Raw genomic sequence first — 17,869 nt, 5'->3', positions numbered from 1 at the left:
ATCGCAATCCAATCAGTAAATTTTTATTAAAATTTACAAAATGGGTCTAAAATGATTGAAAAAAACGAATGAGAAAAGAAAGAAGTCAGAACGGAACAGAAACTGAAATGTGGGTACGCACGGATTCTTCCACTTGCTGCGAGCTGCTCTTACCCGTCTTGCGTGCCTGAAAACTTTTTTCTTAAATAATTGATACTACGAATATTTGACACGAACTTATCTCGTTTCTGTATTCCGAATGAATAATCTTCGACAGGCGCCAATGTACAGCATTGCCTCGCTTCCAAATATTCTCAAAACTCTCAAAAAAGCTCTCAATATACAAGAAAAGAGAATTTTTTATGTACAATTCTTGAAAACAATATTAAAATCAATTATAATTGTTGTTTTTGTTATTATTGTTAATTATTTATTATTCATTTAATTACTAAATAAGAAAATCTATTTTAAAATACATTTCATTTTTTTTTAATTTATGTACAAAAATTTATAAAAAAGATAGTATCTTAAAATTGGTTTTTTTCTACTCTTGATATTAATATCGGATTATTGAATTTTGTATTGTAAATAGTGAATGGAATGAGATGATAATATTGAAAATAAACTTTTTTTAAAAAAAAGTAGTGGAAAACTTACAAAGAAAATTTTTTTTCTCCAAGATAAAAATATGCCCGATCAAAAATGCCTCGTTGAAATTGAAAAGCTTGTTTGAGAGTTACGAAACTTAAAAGTTTAGAAAAGTTAAGGAAGCAGAGTGCAAAGTGATCTTACTGCTTTAACGTCCGTAGTTTATAGGAAATTGCTTTAGTGTGAGTATACATGGGTCACGGATGTAAAAAAAAAAAAAGGATACGTTTCCACTAAAGAAAAAAGTGCATTTTTCTACAAAAAATAACATTAAAAAAAATTACAAAAATCTAAAGAAAATAATTACTCACACATACTATAGTCTAACTTTAGATCTATTATAAAAGACATTTTTCCATTGGCTTTCATTGTACATAAGCAAATAAAAAAACACACATAAAATTAGCGATTTTTCACGATATTTAAACAAAAAAACCAAAAAAAAAAAAAATGAAAATTTAGCTACAAAACTAATCTTTTTATTAGTCTTTCACAAAGAGATCTCACAAGGTGTTTGAAAAAAATAACAAATTTAGTGAAAACGTAATCCCACAATCGAATGTCAAGAGAAATAAATTGCAGAAAAAAATTATTACAAAAAAAAAATAAAAAACACAGAAAAGCTTAATAAACGCCTCCATGGAAAAGTTGGGACCTGGTTCGTACTTGTCCGTAATTTTTCGAAAACATTATTGTTTCGCGAGAAATTCAACGTCGCGCGAAACGGGACCAAAAATATAAAAAAGACACAATCGTCGTAAATTTCTCTCTCAACTCCAAAAAAACAAAAAAACGTACTGGACACGACGACTAACGCGATATTTTTATATAGAATTTCTTGAAAGTGCATTATAGTGCCAGGAGGATATTATGCCAACCATAAATATAGAAAAAAAGTGCAGGAGTCTCGGTACCGATGAAACTTTATAGAATAAAAAAATTTTTAGTCGTACCATACTTTCGAAAAATGTTGTTACATATTTCTTTGAATTAATTAAAATTTTATTTTTAAGAATAGAAATAATAATTAATATTATTATCAGTTTTTTTAATATTGTTATTGCTATACTGTTAATTATTATACCTCAATATTACACCTATATCAAAATTTTTTTTTTCATTTTGACCCCCTTTTCACAGCGATATTTTGCTTTTCAAAGTTGAATCAAAGTGAATCGAAGTGAATCGAAGTGAAAAGAAAGCGAGGCACACAAAAAATTTAGTCTGTAAAGTATGAAAAAAATGAAAAAATTAAGGTTGAACTATAGAAGAATTGATTACCTTCCTACTATAGAAAATAGTGAAATTAAATTTACCTAAATTTTAGCTTAGATTATTTTGAACAAAAAATCAATACGAATTCGTAGTCTTATTAAAAAAAAGGAAAACACGTTCTCACAATATTATATAATACATATACCTATATATGATTTGTAAAGATCGAAGAGAGTGTATAACTAAAAGAAATACTTAAAAAAGCGAAAGTCGTTGTTTTTACCTGGCTAGTGTATAGAAAAAAAATGTATAAAAAAAACCTAACAAAAAAAACGATTTTAATCGCAAAAACGGAATTTCAAAAAAGTTTATACAAAATAAATTACGGTTATTACGACTATACATATAAATATATAGTATATTTATTTATGATTATTGTTGTTGTTATATGACTATTATCATTATTATGATTATTAATAAATAATAATTATTATTATTATTGTATATTATACACATAGTATTATATAAAAAAGTATATATAGCGACATAGGAATTTTCGTAGATACTTGACAAGTTTAACACACTCTATAATAAAGAGGTACTTTATTAAGAAACTTTACTGAAATTATCAAGTAACTACCGCCATACTAGTTGTTATATAAAAATGACCAAAAAAAGAAGTTACCGATTATTCATATACAAGAAAAAAATGAAAAAAAATGAGAAAAACTTAGGTGATAATAGATGCGCGAATAATTGACGAAAGCACTTTTACATGAGTTGTATATGTACACTTGTATAAAAAAAAATCAGTGCAGCGTCTTCTCTTTAGAAAAAAAACTTACATCTCGTAACAATTTATTATTTATTGCTATTATTGTTATTATTATCACCGATATTTTTATTATTCTTTTTGTTATTATTATTACTTTTACTATTACTATTTTATTACCATTGTTGTTGTTAATATTATTTTTATTTCTGTTATTTACTAGAGACGCGATAATAAAGACCGATTTTTTATATACCATATTTATTATCGATCCGCACAATATTCGTTCTTAACTTTTATAATTTATGTCTCCCTTGCTTATATTGACGCTATACCAATATTGATTGACCGAGTTTGATCCATTGCGATTTATTTCTACAAATTGTTTTTAACCGAGCTAATCATTATTTTAGAAATTTATCCCTTTTCCTGTTCTTGAAAACTAAAATTAAATAATTAAGATTTGAAAATATTAGAAAACCTAAATGTTTAATTATTCGGATTATTAGAAAAAATAGATCTTTACTAAATTTTGTTCAAATTAATGAAAGATATAAACAAAAAATTTTTTTAATCTCTTTAGGTAACTTATTTTTGTAGCATTTTTTGAAAATAATTCGCAAAAATTGACAAGTTAAAATTGAACAATGTAAAAATTTTAATAAAAATATTTAAAGAAAAATACATTTTAACATTAAATACTTGACATCAGAAAAAAATATCCACAAGTTTTATTTTAGAAATTTTTATGCATTTTTACATTACCTAAAGTTTAATTCCATTTTTTCCTAAAAATCATAAACGAATATTTATTTCATAATAGGAAAAAAAATTCCAACCGTAAAATCAGAAACGATTTTTTCAAAACGAGATCTATTTAGGAACAAATTTCCGTATCTATTGAAATAAATTTTTCGCAATAAAAAATCGAAGCTAACTATTTTAGTGAATCATAAAAAAGAATTCCTAAAGAATATTTTACTCGAAAATATTTTCAAAAAAATAAAATAAAAATAAAGTCACGCAAAATCGATAATGCCATCGCAAAGTTCAAACAGGAATTGACAGTCAGCCTTTGTCGATCAATATTACCATTGGCGCACAAATAGAAAAGAAAATTGTTGAAAAAAAAATTTACTTTCTATTTTCTATTCTTTATGCCAATAAAACAAGCAGCGAAAATAGTGGAAATTTTTTTTCTATTCTTTCAGTGAATTTTATCTATAAACATTTGTTTTAGAAATATTTGAATATTTCTAAAATTATTGACAATGTTATTTGAATTAAATTCGCCGAAGAAATCAAATTTACAATCTCCCTCCCAATTTTCTTTTTATTATCTAAATTTTTAAATTTACAGAATTTTTTATAATTTTCAATCATCTTTCTCCATAATAATGCAAAACTTCACCATAAACACCAATAAAATAATTAACTGTATTTTTAGGGATTTTGAAATCAGAAAATTTTATTCATATACATGAAAACTATTTAAAAATTTCGTTTGTTCGCTGCGTGTGTGCGATAATTTTACTCGAATTAAAACGAGGATTATAATCGTCATTAATGTGACAGTTACACTGCCCGTCAAATCTCTTTTTCCTGCAAAGAAAATGAAAAAATTTCGTTTTATCATTATTTTTTTCTTTTTTTTTTTATCGATTTATCTAGTTAAGAATTTTTTTCTCTTTTTTGAAAATAAAAACTCGCAAAACATTGAAAAAGTTGTCTCTTAAAAAATACGTTAATAATATAAATAAATTCTATAAACAAATTTGATTTAAGTGAAGAAATCGTTTCTTCAATTAAATCAAAAACATTTTGCATCGAAAGAAAAAAATAAAATAAAGCGCGACTTTTATGACAATTTTTCCAGTGACTAGATTTGTATAGAAACGTCTAAATTATACTTACAATCGTAATTAATTATTAATGATTAAACGTAAAATGTAAAAACTTACCAAAGAGAAAGCGTTAAAAGGAAAAATAATTTTCGTTTAAAAAAATTATTTTCTCCTGAAAAATAAAAAATTCTACAGAAAATAATCAGTAAAATTTTAATTCTACGTACTAAATTGTAAAATAAATTATTAATTACGAATGTAAATATATTTGATAAATAGTCAGTTTTTGATTATTTTGTAAATGTAGCCTTCAACCCTGTAAAAAGTTTATAAAATTCTAATTTACAATACAAAAATTGTAAAATTAGAATCTTTTAATTTGTAAGTAAATATCTCGAAAAATAGATATACATATATAAAAGAGATATTTGACTGGAAGTGTAGATTCGATGTATGTATAAAAAATGTTATCTATGATGGCAGATTGTATTTAATTTTCTACGTTTCTGTAAAGTGAGGAAGTTTAAAAAAAATAATAAGGATATAAGACTATGTATAGAATAAAAAAAACCAGAAAAGTGAGTGTGTGTTCATTACAGTGTTCTCGAGAGTTCGTTAGTGTGAAAAAAATTATTATAATAATGACGATGATAATGTTTGTTATCAAAGAAAGGAAAAAAAATTTAGTGTATAAATGCGCATTGCATTAGGACCAGATTTTTTTTCCATCATATATAAAATATAGCCTCGAGAAAACTCAAAAACGCTGTTTTTTGCACAGTAATTTAAAAACGCTATATAAATTTAAGGTCACCTCGAGAATTTTTCAAAAAAGCGCCAAGTGATAAACGATTATGAACATTTTTTAACGATTTTTTCCTTACTTTCCCCCCTCCTAAAAATCGAATTTTTACCATTCTTTTCATGCAAATTATTGAGAAATTTTTCTGCAGAAACGAAACTCTGCTTTGTCGTGCTGTTAAATTTTGAGATGACCTATAAAAAACATTTTAACAAATATAGAACAAAAACTTCCTTGTTAAATAGATAACTTTACTACGTTTGTTTCATACTGGACGCTCTTTTTCTGAAAAAAATATGTATATTGTATAATACTGTAGAGACACTTACGGGTAAAGTGGTCTATAAATTTGTAACGAGCTAGCTAGAGAAATTATCAAGGGACTCCCGAGAATCGCAAAACACCTAATTTACGATGATTAATAAAAATAATACGTTTACATTAATATTGTTTTTGATTTTGCATTTTTACCCCTTCCTTTCTTGTAAACTGATTTTTCCTGATATTCAAAATTTCATTTTTGTTCACTTTTATTATTTTAGTCAACAATTTAAAAGAAAGGAGGAAGAAGATTTAATGTAATGGAAATCTGATTATAGAAGACTTAAATGAAATTTGAACAAGAATATAATAAAATTATGTCTGACAAAATTTTAAAAGAGGAAATATGATATGTACACAAACACAAGTAATTAGATAATGTTTTCTGCACCCTACTTTTTTATTAAATACTTGCCAGACACAATGTATCTGAATATAAAAATAATATACAAGATTTAATCATGGCGAGTTTGAATAAAGATTCTATTTTTGATGTTTGTAGAGAATCTTCTCGAAATAACAATACCTGAGATTTCATTTCAGAATTGAGACTCGAATATCCTTCTTACAAGAAATCTTTAAAAAAGAATTTCTCCACTTTTAACTGGAAATCGTATTTAATTTATCAGAAATAAATTGCAAAAATCCGTTTAAGAACTTTTTTAAAACTCACAATCAGTGATTGATTTTTGAATTTGGTTCGAAGTAAGTTTATTTTCTTTTTCTTTTTGTAAAGACTTCGGTTGTAAATTTCGCTTTAAGAAGGTAAAATTCAACTTTTCATCCCACTTACGTATCACTTGTTTCATTTCTTTCTTCGAGAAAATTGGAATGTTAAGAGGTGTTTCCTTGAAAATATATTTGGATACGGAAAGAAACTTTGGTAACTCGAGTTGCTTCTTCTTTTGTATCGTTCCTTTCGCGTTAATTTCCCTTTTCCGATGAAAATGTCCAATTAGCTCATCACCTTGTCTATCCACGGTACGAATTTTTGTATGTTTGTGTAAACACCAGGCAAATGCTCACGTCCACAACCAATTCCCCATGAAACTAGACCAATTAGAACGTGTCTTCCTTCCACGGACATTGTCAATGGACCTCCAGAATCTCCCTGTTTTTAGTAAACATTTTTTAATTATAAATATTCCTATTACGTTTCATTATGTTAATCATTTTCCATTTAACAAATTTGCCTTTTCTTAATTATGTACCTTTATGTAGGTAATTTCTCCAAAAATTCCATTAAATAACAATAATAAATTAAATACATTTTTAAAAATGAAAAGTCGTTTAAAAAAATTACTAATTTATACATAAAGAAATTATTATTTTTTAAAATTGGTTGAAAGTAACAATTTTCATCAAACTACAGCAATTTAAAAACTTTTTCTTTACGATTCATGAAGAAAACTGACTAATTTCTGAAGATTTAAACATAAAATGTAAAATAATTACTTGACAAGAATCTCTTCCGCCTTCTTTGTATCCAGCGCACAAAAAAACGTCGTGAATCGTTTCTCTTCTGCCAGCGGCTCTAAACCATCTTTGACACCTTTCATTCGGAATCACCTGATGTTCAAAAAAGGAAATTTTTAATAACAAGAATTAGCGGATCCAACAAAATTAAATAATTCTCCAATCCAAAGTTTAGAGTCTAAAACGTATGAGAAAATTTGAAATTAATTAAATAATTTAACAAACCGTCGCGTCGGTAACTAATTTAATAATTGAAGAAAATGAGAATGTAAAATGGAATTTATAATTTGAAAAATATTTGAAATTAAAATTTATTAATATTATAATTAAAATTTAGAGGTATTTTAAAATATTATTTCTTTTGATAAAAATCTGCTGGTAAAGTTCCAGAAGGAATAATAAAAAATATTAACTTGAAAAATCTCATCTGCGATAAAGTGGAAAAAAATTTAAAATGTTTTGCCTACTTTTCTTTAACAATTGTAATGTGAAATTTAAAAAAGTTATATTTGTGAGTTTTTCACGAGACTTTCTTTCTTTCTTTCTTTCTTTCTTTATAATAATTATGTTACCTCGACTTCGACTTCCTGCAGTACCGTAGGCGCAGAAACCTGACCATGTCGTGTTCGTCCCCAACCAGCAACCGTGGCCGCTCGTCCCGAGAGTTTCAAATTTCTAGCTGGCAAACAAACCGGCACGATATGTTGCTTAAAAGAGACAGTCTTTGATAATTTGATAAGAGCCACATCATTTCGAAAATCCGATGGCGAATATTGTGGATGTACCTAGAAAAGTAAAAATTAATATTTTATTTACATTTTTTCACAGAAATTTACAAATAAAAGAAAAATTACACATTTCCAAAAAATATATAAAATAATGATTTTAGTTCCAAGCAAAAATATTGATTTAAACGATGTATAATAATTTTCAAATTTAATTAAAAATATTAATAAACAACGAAAAAGGAACAAAAAAATACAGTTAATGAATAAAATTGTAATTATTTGGTTGATTATCAGAATGAAATAAATATTGACTTTGAGTAAGAAAAAAATAAAGTCAAAATAAAGAAAATTGAAATTGAAAATATAATGAAAAGCATGATTAGAACTATCAGGAAAAAGAAACGGCATTTCTTGATGTTGAATAACTTCCACGTAATATAATTTTCCTTTAGTTTTGCTTGTTTTCTCTTACCTCTTTTCGCTCAATGTTAAACTCCTCGTGAAGTAATCGTTCTGAGGCGTCCCTGACGTCCCATTCTCCAAGCCTGACTTTTAAGTTGCTGTTCGGAGACCTATTGCACGCAATCTCTGTATTCAACTTTGTTCCAGATACAAGAGTCAATTTCAATTAAATCAAACGCAATCTCAGTTCTTTAGTCTCTAATTTTCTTTACTAATTTCCTCAAACATTTATCAATTATTACAATTTTTTATTTTTATTTAATATTTTGTTTACCTAAACAAAATTTTTATATTGTAAAAAAACAATTCTATCAACAAAAATGTATTGCATTGAAATAAATATTACTGAAAGAAATGCTTAAAAAATATAAAATTAAATAATTATAAATTAGGTATTATAAATTATAATTATAAAATTAAATAAAAAATAAAAAATGTTAAAATTAAAAAAAAATAAATTTTCTATTTAATTGAAATAAAAAATAATTAACAATAAATTAATTAGAAATAAATAAAAAAAAAGTGATACAGAATTCAAAAAACTCCTCTCTTTGTAAACAGGGAAAATACTAACGTGGCAACACAATGAGCAGCGGTTACAATCCACCGATTGTTGAGTAAAGCTCCTCCACACGAGAGCTTTTTCGACAGGAATCCTGATTTAATGATAGCGGCCTGAAAAAATGAATTCGCAAATTTTAAAACTTGAATTAAATTCCGAAATAAAAGTTATATTCACAAAAAAATTCATGAATATAAAAAAGTAAAGAAATTAAGGGAAATTTAAATAGAAATAAGAGGAAAATGTAGAAAATTAATAACCATAAAGAAATAAAGGAAAATAAATAATAAAAGAATAATAAGAAGAAAAGAAAAATGAAAATACAAAGAAATAACAAGAAATTAAATAAACAAAGGAATATAATAAAACAAAAGCAGGAAAAGAAAAGTTAATAAAAATTAAAGACAAAAAAATAAAAGAATAAGAAAAATAAAAATACAACACTTTGTGCAGATGAATAGTGATGTTTCCATTCACAAAAGGTGAATCTTAAAAAAGATACGTAAATAATAATGAAGAGGAAAGGAAAAGTGTTCGACTTGTGTGAAAGTAACCGTGAAATTTATGACGAAAGAAAATAGAGCGAATCTTTTTTCAAATAGAGAAATTTGATCCATTGGAAAAAAAAGTTTTTACCTGCCACGGATGACTGCCAAAACTAGAACTATGTCCACCAACAATTCTATTACTTCTAGTGTAAAGTTCTCCACAACCTATAAAAAAGAAAAAAAAGAAAATATCATTTATCAAAGAAATGAAAACAAATAAAAAGAAAATAAAATTTTGTTTAATTTTTGCTTTTTCACACCGAGTTCCAAACAATGACGATAACAGTAAAGTGCTCCACAAGAAGTGCTCCATCACAAGAATAGTGTGCGATTTTTTTCCCAGTTGAACCTGATTGAATTATTCGTCCTGATTCTGTAGAATTACAAAAAAATTGTTCATGTCGTGTGTCTTTTGATTGTAGTTTTTGAGTCTCGAGAAGATACTCTCGTTCGAAAAAAATTGTCTCTTCATTTTTGAACATTTTCTGTCTCGTAGGTTTTTTCTTCTTTTTTTTTGAAAAGGAAAATAGATAAGAGGCGTTTACAGTTGCTTAAAGATTCAATAGGCAGAAAACGAAGATAAGGATTTGAGCAACTGTGCAAGTGCTACACATTTTCCAATCCTTTCTGTCCTTGCGGAAAAAGAAGACGAGAGTTTAAAAGTGCACTTCAGAATTTTTTTTTCAAAACCATTTTTTAGAGAAAAGCACGAGTTATTTTATTGCTCGAAAATTAATGTAAAAAAATAAATTAATGCATTGACGAGAATATTTCAAGAAAATAACAATAAAATAATTAATATTTTTGAATACAAATAAAAAACTGCCACATACTATTAAGCGGGAGATTTGGCTGCATTTTAAACTATATTATCTACTTAGAAAAAAATTACAAAATTATTTTTATGTTAATTTTTTCGAAAAAAAATAATATTTTTTTAAAACCCATTCGTGATTTTAAAAAAATGTGTTTTTTTATGTTTTAAAGAACTGGCGACTCAAACTTTATATTTTTATTATTTTTAAAGAATTTTTTTAGAAAAGAAAATTATCTTTTCGCTTCAAAATATAGTTATATTTACCATTACTATTAAAAATTAGATAAAAAATATTTTTACTATGATTTTCTGAAAATGTCTCCTAAAGGAAATTATTAAAAACTTGTAGATTTTAGAAATTTAAAGTTTTCAATATTTACGGTCATGAAATAAAATGCATTAAAAAACATTTTTTTCAGAGAACATTCTCTTATAATTGCTTACAAAGAATTATGAAAATTATGAGCTTTTAATAATAATTTTCCTCAAAACAAGTTTTCAGAAAATCAGCAAAAATGTTTTATGTCTAATTTTTAATAGTAATTTTAATTATAACTATATTTTGAATAAAAATTTTTTTTTTATCTTCAAAAAAGTAAAAATAAAAATATTTTATCGCCTTATTTTTTTTAAACATAAAAACACATTTTTAAAACAATTACAGATGGTTTTTATAAAATACCTATTATTTTTTAAAGTCTGAAAATTTTGTGACCTATTTTACTTTATGGCAAAAATTAAATTACTTGACAAAAATTACTTGAAAAATAAATTTATCCTCTTTTTTTAAGCAGATTTCAACATAGTTGAAAATGTAGTCGATCTCTCCCCTTAAAATTAATAATAAAAACTACAGAATAGAAATTATTGTAAATTTTGGAAAAAGTAAAAAAAAAATGTAAATAAAATAAAAATTAAGAAAAATTGCCGCAAAAAATCATTAAACTAGAATATTAGAAGAAATCCCAAAAATAAAATTGTGTTTTGACCATAAAAAATTTTTTTTGCAAAAACAAAAAACAGAATGTAAACTTTGAAGCATTTCTCCAAATCAGTTTTCCGCGGGGGAAAGAAAAAAAATTCCCTCAAGTCCCCACACAAGAAGAAGAAAATAAGGAAGTAAAAAAAGAAGATTTGCAATAAGCAATGTTTGTGCAAAATGGATTTCCTTAGGAAAATTGCGATCTCTATTACCACGATATCTAAACGAATCCATTGAATTGGAATAATCCTCGACTGGATTATAAATATCAGTAGTTGTCGGCAGATAATTGTCGTAATTCCCAGTACCAATTGCAGCTTCAGGTCGATTTACGAAAGGATCATTGCCAGATGCACTGGGGCGATTTTGAGTCCATGGCGAATACGATGGTTTATTGCTTGACGGTTTATATGTGGAATGTGTGTAAACGTACGAAGGTCGATGAACATTGTGTGTATATCCTGGTTTCTGATGCACATTATTGTATATATCAACTTCATCATCCAGGTATGGACGTTGATTCGCCAAATTTAACGAGAATGCTAAAGTCCACGATAAACAGTATTATTACAGAAAAACAAAACTCGTTCAATTATTATCAATGAATTTTTCCAAACTCATTTTTCTTAAGCTCTGTTCTGTTATCTTTCGGACAAAATAAATTTATACTTGTATTTGGTTATTTTTGAGAGAGATTAATAATTTTGAAACAATACTCACTGGCATTTTGAAGAAGTCCAACAGTTGGCTTCGTCACTTTTTCGGGAATGTCGTCATCGTCGACGCAGCAGCTCCAAATCATGCCTCCGGAACAAAGATCAACGGGACGACCACCGCCAAGGACACAGCTTATACTAAGGCCACATTCGAATTTTGCGCCCTTGTATTTACACGTCTGAGGAATCACTGGAAGGCAAACAATAGAGTCATTAACTTTAAAATCGTCACACGAAAAATTCCATAAACCAAATCAATTAAGTTCTCTATTAGAAACACCTTGAAAAAGATAATAATTTTTGTCGAAAATTGTCTTTAGATGCAATTTTCTTTCTTTTTTAAGTTCTTTTAAAAGTAGCCGTTTCCTACCGACTTTAACAAAAAATTACAATTTTTTTTAAATATCAGTTATGAATTAAAATTAAAATCAATTAAGAAGAAACTTTGAAATTGGAACTAAATAAAATAAAATATCTTTTTGGAAAATGGCAGGTCGAATTTCTGTTCCATCCAAAAGGGAGAGAAAGAGAGAGAGAGAGATGTCATTCGTCACAGCTGCCTTGCTCGTAAAGGATCGCTTGCTCTGTTTCTCAAGGTAAACGATCGGCCAACCACTTTCGTTCCGAATCGCAGTTTTGTAAGTGAAATTTAGGACTCCACTCGCGAATGAACGTGAAAGTTTCCAAGAATCAGTATAACTCGCACATATATTTCTTATCAATTGAATTTTTAATTACAATTACCACCTATCTAAAGTCGACAAAATAAAATGCCCAATAATTAGAAATCCATATCCGTTCCAATTCTTAAAAATTTACTCCTACTGAAAAATTAAATAAATTCTTTTAGATTCACAGAATTTTTACCATTCATGACTCTTTTCCTAATTGAAAAATATTTCGAAGCAAATTTTTAGTAGTCAGGAATTTTTATTTAACGAAATCTATAATTATTCCAACTTTTAGCATATAGTTTCGTCGAATTTTCAAAAATTTGAAAAAATATTAACACCACTTAACTAAATTTTCATTTATTATTATTTAAAATTTTTATTTGGACCAAATCAATTAGAAATTGTCAAAAAATTCCATTGAACTAAAATTCACACTTCTATAACAAAAGCAAAATCCATTAAAATTCCGTCAGTCAAAATTTTAATAAGCAAAAAATATGAATTCGACTCAAAAAAATTTTCATTAATTAGATATTTTTCAACGAAACTTCCGTAAATAATAATTTCTAATAAAATTAATTCTTTTAAATAATACATATAAAAGATAATAATTTTTTTATTCATTATTCAATTATTATAAAATATTATTTTTTATTATCCAGTGAAAAATTCGATAATTGAATATTCGGTTGAATTAAAATTTCAGTCAAAATCCAGTAAATTTCACTAGATACAAATTTCGTGTAACGAACATTCTATTTTAATTTTAAAAGAAGATACGAATTATAATTTCGATCATAAATGAAAATTCGATTAAATAAATATTCGATAAAGCAGAGAACAAAAAATGTGGTTAAATAAACATTCACCTCAAATGTTACTTTAGAAAAATATGACAAAATAGAAAATTCGATATCAATTTCGATAGAAAATCGAAAATAAAAATTTGAAAATTCATGAGCTAGAAAAAGAAAAAATGTCCAAGAAAATGTCGCAACATACTTTTGCCGAGCATATCCATAATTCCGCTCTGAATATCAGCTCCGTGACCACGATGATCGTTAACGTAGGTAAAATTTCGTTTCTTTCTGAGAGCCTCAACAAGAAGAATTCCCTGCTCCTGACTATTGAGTTTTCTACGTCTCCCTTTTCTTCTGCCCGTTTCCAAATTCAAATCATCCAATTCTCCATTAGTTCGCTTCTTACTAATAAGTTGATCCAAAAATTTCTCAAACTTGACACTTTCATCATCACTCACATCATCCAAATAGTCATTATTATTATTATTATTATTATTATTATTATTATCATTATTATTAAAATCATCAATTACTGCCGGATAATTTGAGATAGATTGTGGAAAAAATTCACTATTTGAATTCGAATAATCCTTGTTGTTAATTCCCCTAATGAAATCTCGATCGATTACATTTTGTATAGTGCTCTCGATGGCTCGATTTTGACGAACGTACTTGTCCCTCGAATTTATCAGATCGTTGAATAACTGATCTTTAGCATGATTGCTTTCACCAGACCTTCGATTATTGAATTCGTAATCATCGTTGAAAGCTCGTTGACCCACCAATTGATGGGCAATTGGTTTCTCAAATTTCGAGAGACTTTGAGATAATATGGAAATACTTGGATAATTGTAATTCGACATTTCTTTGATATCGCGATTTCCATTTATTCCATTCAGGGCCGTTATCAGCAGCACGTACCGAAAAATCAACGAGATCTTCAGCTGCATGATCTATTATTTCTTCTTTTATTAATTTTCACTTTTTTTCATTGCCAAATTTTATTCACTCCCACAATTTTTCATTAGACTCCGGACTTCATTTTACGATGAAATTGCGAATTTACTGAAAATTGTTCTCTTTTTTACTTTTTAGAAGGGAAACATTTTCTCCAAAACACTAAAATTGAAACTCTCTTTTCAGCTTTTGCCTCATTTTTTATTTCTTGATATTGGCAATTTTTCTTTTTTTCACTTCTTCTAAGTGTACACTAAAGAAATTAATTTTCGATTTTCAAGATATTTTTGTACAACTTTAAGAAACTACATTTTTTGGTCGTAAATAATGAATTTTCTTGTTTAAAATAAAATTCGAGTTGAAAATATTGAAAAATTGATTTGTAAATAGAAATTTCGATTTCTTCTGGTGGTTTTCTTTCTGTACTTCAGAGGAGTTTAAAAAATATTGTCGTAGGTCGTTCTCAATGTGGCAGCGTTCGTTTTCAAGTCGATCATGTTAATTTATGATAATAACCGTGAAAAATATTGAAATTTGGTTGTGTTTTTTTGTTGTTGTTGATTAATTATTGAGTGAGTGAAAAGTCATGTAACACCCACGTCCCACGATATCACACAATGGAAACGTGTAAAGAACGCGACCTGCACGTGGACTGACTTAAGTCAATATCTGGGGACTTGATCGGAGCCTTGGCTGCTTTCACCGACATCAGCTTTCCCGAGGTGTCTTCCTCACGTTTTGTACCCCTCTCCCTTGGAAATTTGTCCAACACCATTCAAGTCCTGGTACCTTTCCATCCAACGTCTAGGAATCGCAATTTTCATAAATAAGATTCCACACAAGTCTTTTACCTCTCATTTCATTCTAAATATATAACAAAAATCAAAATCTCCGAGACCACTGTAGACATTTTTTCAAATTTCATCCTCTTTCATTTCATGTTTAATTCCTAGAAACTTTAACAATAATTAATTTCATCCATTTTTTTTTCATTATTACCCAGAAGTTGATAATTTTATCATTAAGCGTTTTCTTCACTCCTGGGTAATTCGTTATTTCTTATTTTCTTTTCTTTGTGGAAAAGAAAATTTGAGCAATATATTTAATATTTTTTAGAGAAAGCCAAGTGCAAATATATTTTCTTCTCTCTATGAAACTTCGTCTCCAAATTATTTATACCATATGAAAATTTATGAAGACTTTGATTTCTTTCGCATTCTTCAATAAACCTCATTATTTGATTAAAAAAAAAATCTTCATTGTTTTATGTTTCCATAAAACTTGATAAAACTATAATTTAAAAAAAAAAAAAAAAGTAAAGTGGTCTATAAAAATAAATTAGCGAATAAAATTGTTTCTTCAAAAAGAGAGCACTATAAAATTATCGTTTAGATAAACAACTTGAATACACAATGCATTCTCGTAAAAAAATTAACTTCCGGCCTAATTCCAAATAAAATACCTACTATCATATTTTTGCAACGATTATGTAAATTAAAGTATAAAATAAAATATGCAATATAATTAATATAAAAAATTGTAATAAATAATTTTAATATAGATATTAATTTATTTTAAAAAATGGATGGGATTTTTTGTTCCATTTTAAGAAATTTGCAAAAGAGAAAAAATTATAATAAATAAAATAAGTAATGGGACTCTGGACACGAGTTTCCGGTTGGATGCATTTGTCCGGGTTCAAAAGAAACTCTTTTGTCGCAAGCAAGAAGGATGTATGGGCCTTTCTCTTTCAAATAAAGAACAACACTGTCCATGTGCTTGGTAATTCCGTAATTTCTTCCGCACACATAAAAGTCAATGCCTTCCTATTTTGAATTTTCGTTTTCTTCTTCTTCTTCTTTTGTTTTTAATGAAATAAATGATTTAAGAAAATCGCTTTATAAAATCTCCTAAAAGACTTGCTTTACACGTCCTTATTTTTTTTAACTGAGCGTCAACCGTAACGTACAATTAGAGAATAATTCGTTCTTCAAAAGGCAAAAGTTTGTCACTCATTATTTTCTCTCCAAAAATTTAATTAGCTCAAATTTTTTTCATTTCAGATATTATGAAAAAAAACGAAATTGTACTTCCTTTCTGTCATTCACTAATCATCTTTATTCATATATCCTTTCCCTAATTATTATTTTTCTATTTTTTCTTCATTTATCATTTTTAATTATTTAATTATTCTCGTTAAGTATAGTTCTTTATGAATTCTCCATTATTATTATTATTATTATTTATTTATTTATTATTATTACCTACTATTATTCTTTTATGCCTATGACTTTTTGCATTACATGAATGTTTAAAAAGTAAAAAGAAGAAATTTTAATTCAAAAGAGGAAAAAAGTTATAAATCAAAAGGTGAAATAAAAATAAAGAAACAGAATAAGAATGAAAAAAGAATATTTAGCAATAATAAAAATTCAAAAAGAAAAAAGTATAAAAGAAAAATATTTGTAATGCCGAAATTTCGAAATTTTCTAAGTGGCGGTACTTTAACTTTAAATTAGAAAAACAAAAGACCATTATCTGTTGCCTAAATGTGACAAAAGATTATTTCAAAAAGTTGTGTACATCTCTGATTTCAAGAATCTTTGTCACAGGGACAATTAGCACGTTATATTTGATTTTAGAGATAGTGAAAGTCTTTGTATTGTTTCCTGAATGATTTTATATTTAAACGTTTCCCGAATATTAATTTGGTTTCTTTTCTCAGACCAAATCAGAAAATATTTTCACCTTTAATTTCTTGGCATTAAAATAAAAAAATTTAATACTTTGTTTTGCTTTTTATGTACCACAATTTTTATATTTTATAAATATATAGATTTTAATGAGTTTGAGTTTTTACTTAATTGCCAATAAAAAAATTATGAACTAGAGCGAAAAGTGAAAATTAAACTCACGTCCAAGTTGATCGAAAAATCGTGATTCATGATTACTTCCAATTTTATTTCCTTCGATGTCTGGACTGTCCACGGAATCTAAAAGAAGAGACTATTTAATAATTTTTATTAATTTACATAATAATTAATTAAATAATCACTAAATAAAATAAAATTTACTAAATTGATTAGAAATATTTGAATTTTAATTGAGGGAATAAAAAAAATACTTTAAAAATAATCAACGAAACTCACCAAAATTCGATAAAAATTTGTCGTTTCTCCTTTGCTTTGACAACGAAGGTGAAGTCACGATTAAAAGAATAATTAATGACATGAGCAAACCGGCCATATCGTAGTTTTTTCATAAAAATAAATATAATTAACGGTATTCAGAGACTTCAAGTATCATTTACATAATTACTAACTAGTATATTCATCTATATCGAATTTTGAAAATAATAAATAAACTCTTGCAATCATCATGATGTTAATTTTTCCATTACGATTAATAATCTTCATAATATAAATAAAAATAAAAAAAAACCGTTTCTTAACGTAAACGAAACCAACTTAAAATTTAGAAGTAAAAAAAATTCTTTTTACATTGATTTTTAAATAGAAAATAAGTTTAAAAATTTTAATTTTTTCCCAAAGAAAAAAAAATTTTAA

The 17,869-nt window shown here is 26.5% G+C and overlaps 1 protein-coding gene across 3 annotated transcripts; it reads right to left on the bottom strand.

Annotated features, from left to right (window-relative positions):
• Nucleotides 1-4,626: 4,626 nt before the first annotated feature.
• On the bottom strand, nucleotides 4,627-17,810 carry LOC122497688 (serine proteinase stubble-like). 3 transcript variants are annotated; one of them, XM_043604952.1, is made up of 9 exons: nucleotides 17,453-17,810; nucleotides 17,219-17,296; nucleotides 11,877-12,062; nucleotides 9,446-9,522; nucleotides 8,822-8,922; nucleotides 8,258-8,357; nucleotides 7,630-7,842; nucleotides 7,037-7,150; nucleotides 5,946-6,692 (listed from the first exon to the last, which is right to left on the bottom strand). In XM_043604952.1, the coding sequence occupies exons 1-9, from the start codon at nucleotides 17,547-17,549 to the stop codon at nucleotides 6,537-6,539; spliced, it is 1,122 nt and encodes a 373-aa protein (XP_043460887.1). In that variant the 5' UTR covers nucleotides 17,550-17,810; the 3' UTR covers nucleotides 5,946-6,536. The 3 variants fall into 3 exon arrangements, with proteins under 3 accessions (XP_043460885.1, XP_043460887.1, XP_043460886.1); XM_043604950.1 differs by lacking the exons at nucleotides 17,219-17,296; nucleotides 17,453-17,810 and adding an exon at nucleotides 13,549-15,108 and having other exon boundaries at nucleotides 4,627-6,692; XM_043604951.1 differs by lacking the exons at nucleotides 5,946-6,692; nucleotides 7,037-7,150; nucleotides 7,630-7,842; ... (3 more) ...; nucleotides 17,219-17,296; nucleotides 17,453-17,810 and adding exons at nucleotides 11,108-11,698; nucleotides 13,549-15,500.
• Between the last annotated feature and the right edge of the window lie 59 nt (nucleotides 17,811-17,869).

This window comes from Leptopilina heterotoma, unplaced genomic scaffold, assembly GCF_015476425.1.
Source record: "Leptopilina heterotoma isolate Lh14 unplaced genomic scaffold, ASM1547642v1 Lhet_135, whole genome shotgun sequence".
NCBI classification, from domain to species: domain Eukaryota; kingdom Metazoa; phylum Arthropoda; class Insecta; order Hymenoptera; family Figitidae; genus Leptopilina; species Leptopilina heterotoma.
Note: the sequence above shows the minus strand (reverse complement) of the source record. Positions and strands in the feature narration are given on the sequence as shown.

Excerpts from the sequence above, each read along its gene's own strand:
- LOC122497688 (XM_043604950.1), bottom strand. The coding sequence starts at position 14,296 with ATGCAGCTGAAGATCTCGTTGATTTTTCGGTACGTGCTGCTGATAACG. Across the intron at positions 12,063-13,548 it reads TATGGATATGCTCGGCAAAA|TGATTCCTCAGACGTGTAAA; the intron begins GTATGTTGCGAC and ends TTTGCCTTCCAG. Across the intron at positions 8,923-9,445 it reads TTGGCAGTCATCCGTGGCAG|GCCGCTATCATTAAATCAGG; the intron begins GTAAAAACTTTT and ends TCATTTTTTCAG.